The 12,245-nt window shown below is 37.0% G+C and overlaps 1 protein-coding gene across 1 annotated transcript; it reads left to right on the forward strand.

The window, feature by feature from the left end:
* Positions 1 to 1,759: 1,759 nt before the first annotated feature.
* On the forward strand, positions 1,760 to 11,133 carry LOC102800764 (organic cation transporter protein-like). Its single transcript, XM_078006318.2, has 9 exons — positions 1,760 to 2,128; positions 2,532 to 2,635; positions 3,526 to 3,680; positions 3,849 to 4,020; positions 6,442 to 6,611; positions 6,818 to 6,893; positions 7,587 to 7,795; positions 8,857 to 8,965; positions 10,920 to 11,133. The coding sequence occupies exons 1-9, from the start codon at positions 1,760 to 1,762 to the stop codon at positions 11,131 to 11,133; spliced, it is 1,578 nt and encodes a 525-aa protein (XP_077862444.2).
* Positions 11,134 to 12,245: the final 1,112 nt, after the last annotated feature.

Here is a 12,245-nt window from a genome sequence, read left to right on the forward strand (position 1 = left end):
GACTATCGATCTACATCTTGCCAGTTCGTATGCGTGCAGAAAATGTGGGCTGAGAGCGTCGACTCTGCATAAAAACATGGATAAGTTCGGGACGAAATTTCAACAAACTAAGGAGAGCTATTGGAAAGGTCGCACGCACATTCTAAGAGAATGCAACTAAAAAGTGGGGGATCACTGGTTTCGAAACGAGTTCTTTTTGACAAGACGAATGTCAACACGGCACGCTGACGAACACATTTCTCCCCTCTGTGTAGTTTGCGTTTAAAATATCATGGTAGTCTAAACGTTCCAGGACTTTTATAATGCAGTCGTCAGGATTTGTTTGTGTCATGATATAAAAAACTGCTGTGGAAAGTGTCGAGATCGCGTACAGTACAGTCAAAACAAACTGACTCTTTTCACGATTGGCCACGAAAAAATGATAGACATTTGCGCGACTTTTCATTTGCATGTGAAAGTACCCGGATCTGGTAAAAAATCTTACCAGTGATTTGCAGGACAGTCGGTCGTGCAATTTATTCACGCCTATTACGTTTATACACAATATTTATTAATAATAACAGATTAATATTAGGTACAACCGACTGTCGACAGTCTAACTTCTCCCATAAAGTCCTGTATATTTTTTTCTTGAGAATTACTTTTTGATTCACTCATAAGTATGTATTTATTTTTTAGTTCACGTATATTAGTATATAATTCTACCAATGCCTATCTCCCTTAAAGCGCGGTAGTCGTCGCGCTGCGCATGTGCGAGATATATGGGTCTCATATAAACAAATATGGCGACTTTGACTGTTGCGCAGATCAACGAGTACAAACTGACAAGTTTCCAGGCTGTAATTAGGTAATTTTCATGTGATTGGAAGGTATCGAAGGAGTCACCGACGGTAATCAGTGCAAGTCGAGCCTAGGTCAAACTTCATACATGTGATTTATATTTGAAGAGCGCATTGGATTGTGGGAAAATCAATGTTTATCAACACAAATGTCGAACATGCGCAGCGCGACGACTACCGCGCTTTAACCATAAATCCTGTTACAAGCCCCCTTGCCCTGGACTATGGCGGGAACTTTAAAACGTATTCTGAACGAATAAAATTCTGACGTGGAATTGAAACCAATGCAGATGAAAGTTATGAAAAGTGTATGGGAAGAGAAAGATTTAATAGTCTCCTTGCCAACTGGGTATGGGCCGCCGTCTTGAATAACCGAACAACGCCTGTGTATTGATATGTAGCAAATCATAGCGTGAAAAGTCATGTGTGGCAGAGGTGTTAGCCTGCCTGTGTTAAGAGCTCTTGGATGGAGACTGGATTTCTTGTGACTTCCAGAGAAGTTGCCTGAACGAAGCCTTGGGGAGTTATTTCACATCGTATTATTTATGAATACAGTATTTTGAGAGAAACTTGTACTAAACAGCTCTGTCATATAGTTGCTCGGAGCAAAACATTCCGTAGATACCATTAGAAAATAGAACTAACCTCCCAACAAACAACACAGGTGATATAGTTGTCATAATAATAATTAGTTGTAGAAGAACCTGACGGTAGGAAAAACAATATTCAGTATTATACAAAGGGGGTGCATTGTAAAAACCCGATGTAAACTTTGTTATACATGTACAAAATAGTATCTGCGTCATATTCATAGCGTAGCGCGCCACCAACATACTTTGTAGGGCAAGTTAATGATAAACGAGACTATTATTAAGGGGTGGTGCAAATCTAAGTTGACATTTCATGGATTACCACAGAATATGTATTTCGACGATATTTTAGTTATTTTGGGTGAATTTGGACGATATCAAAAAATTCAATTCGTTTTGGTATGCTTGGTAGCCATACCGTCATCGTATTTCCTACAAGCTAATACGTTTATGAGCGCGTCTTCCGATCATTACTGTAAAGTTTACGACAACCAGAAATTCCATGACACATCTCCGTTGAAAAACTGTACGATTCCATACGATGCTGAGGACGAAGCGTGGGACTCGTGCAGTCGATATGACGTCAACGTTTCGATGGGTATATCACCCGAACTGTGTTCACAGAATTCTGGTACACTTGAATGTGATAATGGATGGGTATATGATACATCGGTATACGAAAACACCGTGGTACACGAGGTAAGTTGAGAGAAAATATGTTGACGGATATAATAGAATGGTATAAGAAAATATTCTTTTGGGAGGAAATTTCAAGATCTCGAACAAGATTGAACGTAAATATATAAAATAGATTGAAAATTGATGGATGGTGTGATGCAAGACTGAGTTACAAGTAGCGAGATTCGATTTGTTTATAGATAAGTACACAATGCATTAGCATGTCAAATGCTCATAATGGTGTCACTGTTTCACATAGAATGACCAGCAACTACCAATAGTGCTATCAAACCCTATCTTATCTCATTATATTGCACACGCTCATCAAACATAGCGTGTTCCTTGCAAACACTGAGCGGGACATCCAACTTACATCTGTACTATATTAACATCAGTACAATGCGATACATGTTATGTATTTCAGTTTGACTTGGTATGTGAGAAAGATTGGATGAAGCAATTATCGAAATCCATTGTGCCCCTTGGCAATCTAGTTGGTGGTATCGTAATAGGACAGCTGTCTGATATGTACGGTATATTTTCATGCATTTATAATGTAGTCAATAGCAACTACTAAACGGTGTATCTACGTAATGTTCACAATTAATGTGAGCGTCTTGTAATGATCTCGAGGCCTAAGAATTGATCGGTATTTACAAGATTGACTAAATCATGATATTTACAAGACTGACTAAAACTTGTGGGCGTTACACTAACAATGACTACAAGTAGATGATTTTATAGCACGTCAAACCACCTCGGGCTAAATCCAATTGGAAGCCGAAACAACCACGCTGAAAATCGTTGACACGTTAAGAGACACAAGATCGTATCTCCTGCAGTACAAATAAATACTAGTCAACTCTAATCTGACCCCACAGTACGATTTCCTACTAAAAGAGTGGTAATAAATTGTTTCTATGGTTACTCATCGCTATTTGCTTGAATTGCAGTTGTTTTTCACAGTGTAACAAAAATCAAACTTAGGTGGTCTAGGGGGTCTTATTTTTATTCCGAAACGTTAATCAATAGCGAAGCACATATTTTATGGTCAGCATTCTGCACTCATTAATATTTACATTACGAGAATATACAGTGCACACGCTATCTCAAAACCAATACTCTCAATGGCGCTGTGTATTTACCCTTTGCGTATAAGCCGTGATCACACAAGTATGCGATCCAAAGTTGTTTATATACTATCCCCGGGTTACGGAAGCCTGAGTTTTGTTTTAATTTGTGTTCAGTCAGTATTTTTTCAGCATTTTGATGACAGGTATTAATAACTATTTTAAATAGTTATTTTAAATAAATAAACAAACAAACAAATAAACAAGCAAACAAACTAACTAACAAACACACAAATAAATAAATAAATAAATAAATAAATCAATAACGTGTTCTCTATTAATTCTTAGATTTGGTAGGAAACCTATGTTTATTTTTACCCTGATGACATCAATCGTTGTTGGCGTAATCGCAGCCTTCTCTCCTAGTTATCCTTTCTTTATTATATGTCAATTTCTACTTGGTGTCGTTTCTATTGCTGTCTTTCTCGTAGCATTCGTCATCGGTAAGTCGTAATAAGGAGTTAATATAACAATGTGACAATAAAGAGTATAATTATTTATTATTAAAGCGTGCATTGATATGACAATCCTACACTGGCAGTAAGTGGTTATCCGCAGTGTTTATCTGTTTTTGTTTATGTAAAAACATACGTTTCCATATTTGTTGTCAGTGGTAGAGTTGGTTGGCACCTCATACAGAACTGACTGTAGCATCTGTACGATGTTGTTTGCTGCCTCTGGGCTGATCGTATTGGGAGTTTGTGCTGCGCTGACGGATGGTAACTGGAGACAAATTCAGTTGATTGGTGGTCTGCTCTCTGTGTTTTTCATTCCTTATATTTGGTAAGTTCACTCACCTTTAGATTTACTTGCACTTTTGATCTGAGATCTGAGATTGACAGTGGCGGCGGCACATGGGGAAGAAGGGGCCGTCGCCCTCTCGAAAAAAAATTGGGAGGGTCGTCGCCCCCTCTAAAAGCAAGCTGAAACCCTTTGTGTCAGCAAAATTTGCCCCTCTAAATGCAGGAAATAACGTTTAAGAGGGGAGCATGCTTCTGAACCCCCTAATAAGGGATGATGAGCAGATCTCGCTCCTCATAAAAATTTCTGCGTGCCGTCGCCTCTGATTGACAAGGTAAAATATATAAATATCAAAGTGATTATTTGTTCAGTCACATCCATTGATACCATCATCTCTCGGTTTAATCGTTGGAGAGACTTTAAGACTGAATATTATCGCCAGAATTCGGTACCAAATTTCATTGAAACGATTCTCGGTCGATAATCCTATCTACTGATTCAGAAGTTGAATATTGTAGATGTATATTTGAAAAATGACATAGTAATAAATTAAAATGCAATAAATAGCTTTTTTTTTATTTAGTCGCGGAGAAATTTATTATCAATTTTATGGTATAGCAATAATGTGATCATACTTTATAAATATGTAAGTACACTGTATTTGATCTACAAGGATTCATTCCTTAAAAAGGGAACTAACTGATAAAACTGAGCAATACCATCGACAGTGAGTGCTTACGAAAACAAGATGGCGTAACACGGTGCCCATTTACACAATACACTTTATTTTGTCAAGGACCACATAGTTTACCCTCAACTGAGTTTTTGAAAATAAATTGGATTTTACTAAATTTGTTGTACTATCCTATATTTCCAGTATATTGCCAATATAAGTTTTGAATATTTCATGCACGTGATACATTTGTATACGCCAGTAAGTCACACAGCGTCGTCCGACGATAAACTCGATCAATATGAAATCTGCCTACGAGTCGTTCTAGAATTTCATCTCATACTGAACAGCTCGAAGCATGTTGTAACGATAGTTTCTGTCGCGTGACAATTTATGTGGACACCGTGAAAGCGAATTCTGGGCAGGAACTATATGTGCACATGTGAGTATGCGTGGTTGTATAATATAACCGTTATTGGGTTGCGGACGGTTGATATTTCATGAGCTTAATATATTTATCACGTTGTACTTGGAGGTGGATTTGTTGCATTCTAAATTAGGACATTCGGGATTTAAATACTATAGTAGTTGCCGCTAACAATTAGTTGCTTCACTTAAGAATCATAGTTGTCGGATTTACTGAAAGTAATAACAAAGGATCTTGCACATTCCTCGTTTCAGTTTTAGCAATCGGTAAATCGTAGTGATTTGTCTATTTTTACATATTCTCTGTAATCTTAGTCTGAATATCTGTGTAGTATAGAAAGTTTGGCAACACGTGCATAATATATTCTCAGCATCGATGAACCTTTACGTAAGGCTTATTGTCCTAATACTTATGTTTAACCGGTGATGTCATCAACTAGAAGATCCTGTAGCCAAGCATTCAACAATATCGCCATAACTCAACATAACAATGTTTTGCTTCAAATAAGTATGGATGGTGACGGTTTCGTGAATGATTTGGTGGGTGACAGGTCCATTAGAACCATCAGTCCCCTTAGTAGCAGATATTTCGCCCACATCAATTAAACGTTACACGACTAAACCAGGGTCGTAGACTGGAGAAACAGTCTAGTATGTATTACGTAAGCCCTTTTATGTCGAACATTTGACCTATACTACAAACAGTTTTCTTGTTCACCCTGGCAAAAATAAAAATAAACATAATTTGATGCAACTTCTATGTTTGTCCCCATGAAGAACCAGAAGAGATTGCTGCATTGTCCAGTCAGAGCCCTGCACATGTATTGTATTTCAGAACACCAAAGGTCGGGGGAACACAAAACAGATATGTGTTTGTTGTGCTGCCAAAAAGCAGCATACAGTCGCATGCCCCACGACCACCAGCTGATGACGCACTTTTACTCAAGCATTCAGGTGATGACCAGAGATAAATTTCCGACTCTCACATTCAGAGGACTGACTAACTCACTGGCTTCCAAGTCAGTTGCATTGATTGAACACATTCTTGCCATGTCCACTATTTGTCACAAAGCTAAGGGTTTAAAACCACCTGGTTATATTTCTATTTAATACTGTATTTTGGATTATGATTTACCATGAACATAAACTTTTGTTTCGCAATACACATTTTGGTATTCATTAAATGAACGAATCATATTTCAATTCCTAAAAATACAGAACTGTTAAAAATTCAGAAACATTTACGTGTCATATAGACATGTCTGACAGAAAATGTATGTGCGATCCCACAAATACAAGTCTGTCTCTCTCTAATTCCATCCCAGAATGCATCCACATCAATAGACTTAATATGTCTTTTGTAGGTTGGTACCAGAGTCTGTCAGATGGTTGATTCAAAAAGAGAAGTATGACAAGGCAGAGAGAATTTTAAACAAAGCTGCGAAAACGAACAAAGTGTCCTTACCAGAAGATATGTTCAAGGAAGAACGGGAAATGGCGGCAAAAGCAAAAGAGGGCAATGCAGATAAGGTTTGTTTGTTTTGTTTTATTTTGTGTGTGTGTGCTCACATTTGTTTGTTGGCTCGTTTGCTTTCTTTCGTGCGTGCGTGTGTATGTTGTTTGTGTGTGATTATTTTTATTCGAACTATTGATTGATTGATTCATTCATTCATTCATTCGTTCATTCATTCACTGCACGTTTTGCTCATTTATTTCAGATTTCAATAGATCTACACCAAGTAAAGAAAGACACAATGCTGGATTTATTCAAAACTCCAAACCTGCGAAATCGAACTATTAACATATGTTTTAACTGGTAGGTCATGGTAATATAACTCAGTATCTCAAATACGTCTGTTCGATTCGGCGGCGATTACATGATGAATATGTTCAACAATACGAAATGTATGTAGTCTGAACATAGATAACCTCTGTTCGTTTGTATATTATTGGTGTTTTGAAATGGTGCCGTTATATAGACAGTCGTTCATTAATTCAGGTTATACAAATCACACGATAGTTTTGTTTATCAGAAATTCTTCTAAAGTAGTAACTAATTTATCAACACAGATCTTGTAAATTCTAGCAAGTTATTTCGGAAATTTAATTTTTCTTCTTCTTTACGAAATATAAAAATCGCTTTCAGTTGTTTTTTTGTGTGTACAGAAACAGCAACCCATTTATATATTTATTTGTATTGTTTAAACAAAGGAACGCCCTCTAGCGACGAAACGCTGCCATGACGTCAAAATTACGTAGACGGATGTGAGAAATGCCGTTCAAATAGAAAACGTGGGCAGCAATATAAAACCAATTAACAACAACCTATCAAAACAATATCGAAGCATCCATTTACTCAAAGAAGCGCCACAACGTTAGAGGGCGCAATATATAGACACGGTTTTGGTGACAACGTTAGAGGGCGCAATATATAGACACGGTTTTGGTGACAACGTTAGAGGGCGCAATATATAGACACGGTTTTGGTGACTAATTCGTTCTATTGTAGGTTCGCCAACAGCTTTGTATACTATGGAATAGCCTTGAATACTGATCAACTGGGAACAAATCCATACATAACATACCTCGTGTACAGTGCAGTGGAATTCCCGTCATACCTCTTGTGCTGGTATTTACTTGATAAAGTCGGTCGTCGATGGTTGTTGTGTTCATATATGGTGTTCGGAGGGATAGCTCTGATCATCAGTGTTCCGCCAGGTGAGGTTAATATTGTACACACTGTTCATATTTACGTAGGACTCGCATTGCAATATTGGTGTCATTCAACCGATGAGCTGCATTGTTCTTGTCTACGTTGAAGCATAATAATGTGAAAATGTTGATGTGAACATGCTTCGGGGGTCTTAATTTTTTGATTAGCATATCTGAGTGTATGCATCCTTGATTAGTATTAGTTATAAGTAAATGCACCATAACAAATAATTGGTTTTGTTGTATTTCGACAAACGCCAACCATGCGCGTAGTATCTGATCTTTCGTTTTTTAAAAATTGTATGTGGGTACAAGAATTCATAAAATTCATTGCAAAATAAATGAATGAAATCCTCTTTTCACTTACTACAACATATGAAGATATCGTTTCAATAAAATGCGGATTTTGTGAATCAAGGTGTAAATTTTTAACTACTTTTCCCCTTCCACACCTCGGATTTTCCGAAAACATTTTAATAATCCATCAATTTGTTTTAACCTCAAACATACGTCATTCATGGAAACTGCAATATACCTGAAATTCAAATAGTCGCCGAGAGTAAAAGAACTGCAACACATATATTAACACTCCTCCCCACCAACACACATAAAGTTTTCCATTCCCTACCGTCAACATGTCCACTGTATATGTGACCTATGGTCGACTATTACTATGGGGGGGGGTCGTGTCGCTCTCATTCGTGAATACAGTATACTGGGATTGCGACAGCTATTAATGCTGAAATTTTTATTATTTATTTATTCATTTGACCAAAAATCATATATTTTGGTGATTTAGGCAATGCATTTATTTTGGATGTAAACCAATGTTCACTCAAAGCTTCCTGTAAAGATTAATTAAAATCATTTTTAACCAAACATTACATCTTTAAAGAAATTTAGGATCAATTTTAGACATGTCCTGTTTCTCGGATTTTCTTGGACTTTCATTAGTATGTTATAAACAACGTTTCTATTGCAATTATTTTCTAACTATACCTGAAATATTCTTAGATTGATTGGACTGTGATTTTATGTACTGTTAATCTTGATTGATTCTATCATAGATAACGTTAATATCGCCACTACATTTGCAATGATTGGTAAATTTTTCATCGCTGGATCCTTTGCTATTGTGTACGTCTTCTCGGCAGAGCTGTACCCAACAACAGTCAGGTAACTAGAACGGGTGGCAGTAACATGTTAATGTCACTTAAAAAAAACATGAGCCTTGTAGCAATCTTAAATGATACTTGAATTTAAACGCATTGCGACTTCCTGTGTTCACATTTATTCTGGTTTTACAAATGTCGCTCACTGATCAATAGAGGATCGCAATCTGCTGCGATAACATTGCACATGCGTTGTTTTATTAACAGGAACACATAAATGTACATTTAATAACAACAGAACAACCAGTCACAGCGCACGCGCATCCGGGCAGAACGTTAAAAGGGAACTAAATAGAGCCTAATTTGGTGTTTGTATTCCTTAAGTTATGTATATTAATTATAAATTTGAAAAAATCTCCAGAGTTATGATGATTTTAATATGAGAAACCATAAAACTGTGAAGCACTTCCACTTGTGCCATCTTGCCATAAAAAAACGCCCGCATGAGGTATAAACAAGAAAAGCATGATGACGAAATACTATCTGATTATATATAAACAACTTGGGGAGCGATAGCCATAGCGACGGCCTACAGACCAGTAGGACAAGGTATCATCCGGCGGGAAAATTGGCAAGATCAACTGTTTTGATCAATTTGGGTGTGATTAGTCCGTGAATGAATGTTATGGATGGGTCTTCTGAAAGGGAAATACACTAGACCAACTTTTTCTTGTCAATTGGGGGGGGGGGGCTGATTCTGAAAATCCATGCGCTCAGAGTTTCGCGCAGACTAGATTTCAACTTAAAGCCTCGTTTCCGCGAATCATTGTAAACTACAACCAGTAAAGTGCAAGGTTTCATACAGCGGGAAAAATTGCTAAGCAAATTTTGAATCAAACTTGCCAATTTCATTTGCTAAATCAAACAATTCACTAGGTTTGCTCTGGCATACGTTTAAGTTGATATTGAAAAGGATTGTACTCGTTGATCTGCGCAAGAGTCAAAGTTGCCATCTAGTGAATGCGTGGCACGATGACTACCGCCCTTTAAAAATCATTTGAAAAAAATAGTTTGCAATCAATTAACACGGAAATTAGTAGGCCAAACTTCATCATTGAAAATGTATTATGGGCAAATACAAAACAATCCTTTAGCGAAATCAAATTAAAAAGAAGATAGTAAACCGCAGACATTAAAAACAAATACCGAACCATTTTCATTGATACAAAATACTAAACATAGAATGTGATTTGCCAAATTAAGGCCAAACATCCCTGATTTACATGTTGAAACAGACAGATACACACGCCCCTAGATACCAGTATCAGACCTAAGACTAGTATGTGTACACTGCAATAATGATTTACACACACATATAAATAAGATACTTCAAGAATACCGCAACATGTTAAGGCAAATAATATGACCACCGACATTAGTTAATAATACTGACATATATTTACTGGCAACGAATGACATTCAAACTATTATTGTTACCAACTACACCTTTGCTGCTTTCCTAAAACGTAATAACGATTAATAAAACTTCATTTATTTATTTTTTATTTATATTTGTATACCTAATATTTTTCTAATTCTTTATTTGTTAATCACTGGTGGAAATTTGCATTTCTAAAGATGTAATAAAGATTTATTATTGTTATCGAAAACAAAGTGTGCGAGCGGGTAAAATTTATTGGACTGAGTTTATAGCGTGTATTTATAGGTTATTTTATTTATGAGTATGTATGAATATGAGTTTGTGCTTATATGCTACGTTCGGCTCGAGCCAATTTCGGCTCCAATAAACCCCCGGGTTGAACTCAGATAGGGTTGAGCCACACCGATGCCAGCTGACTGTGGGTTGAGCCCCGACATGGCCCGACCGCGTATATGTATCGGGGCCAAACTATCGGAGCCCAAATCACGCCCTCAATAGATACTTCTTGGGGGGTAATTTTAGGGTGTGCTGATTCTGAAAATGCATGTCATATGGGTGTCAATGATTTGTCTTGCAGGAATGCCGGTATGGGACTTGCATCTACATGGGCACGTGTTGGTAGCATGGTATCACCGTACGTCATGTTACTAATCGATGTGTGGTACCCAATGCCGTACCTGATGATGGGAATTACGTCAATAATGGCAGGTCTACTCGCTCTTTTACTACCAGAAACGTTGAAGAAAAACCTGCCGGAAACGTTAGAAGAAGGAGAATTGTTTGGAACGTAAGTTCAATGTAATAGACTTTTAGACGGCCGCAGAGATGTCATTGAAGGTGAAGGCGCTACGAGTCTTGTTCTTGCGCTTCAAGTACATGACATTTCAACTACTCGTATCTTGTTAAAAAAAACGGATAAAAATAGTTGGTCACCAAACTACTTTTTGCAGAAAACATATATCAAACACCAATGAAAATGGTGATGTTGGGGCATTTACCACAGTACAACTTTGTCATCATATCTAATATCGTTTGGTTACATACGATAACAATATTATAATTATTATTGGTTATAAGATACCCAACTCATGACTGTTTAGAGAACATTCCGATGATTATTATACATTTTGTTAATGAAATAATGTTTTTAAATGGTTTCCTATGAAAATTGCCATTTTGAAATCTTTAGGCAGTTACAAAGATTTTGTACTCGGGGGGGGGGGGGGGGGGGGGACACGTGAAAAGTTAATGATGGTGTGTCAAAATAAATAATCTATTTATTACGTCAATACCCGCAATATCAAATATCATGGACACCTATTGACGTAATTATCATGCAAGCTGAGTTATGTAATTATTATATAACTAAGTGAGAAATATGGTAGACTGGGTATATGCATAAACATATGTATCCAGGAAACATGTTTTTTGTAGAAACTGGCAGTGTGCGGAACCAGAAGGCAATGATCGCAGATAAGGCAATCAAAGTAAAGGATTGCATTATGCGAGAAACAGAAACCGGGGTCATGTCAATATCAGGTTGCCTTGTAATGACATTCAGGTTTTAATGACAATACGTGTAAATTGTTGCCATTTGGCTTATTTGCATTATTTTTCTCCAGAAAATATTACCAGAAAGAAGAAAAAGAAAATCTAAGTAAACAAACAGTTGAAATGGAAATACAATGTGATCTGGATCAAACTGAAGATAATGCTGACCACACGCATGTCGACAACGATGGTTTTGTTAATAAGGCCTTTAGAGGCGAGTAGTTGCAGAACAGCGTAGACACAAATTATTAGCAAGCTACCATCTTTCAAGTTACAGTGGTTTAGATGAGTGATTCAATACTGAGATGCATTCACTGACATTATTCGCAACTCACATGTAACTAGATAAGAG

Source organism: Saccoglossus kowalevskii, chromosome 14, assembly GCF_978046115.1.
Source record: "Saccoglossus kowalevskii chromosome 14, keSacKowa6.1, whole genome shotgun sequence".
Classification (NCBI taxonomy): domain Eukaryota; kingdom Metazoa; phylum Hemichordata; class Enteropneusta; family Harrimaniidae; genus Saccoglossus; species Saccoglossus kowalevskii.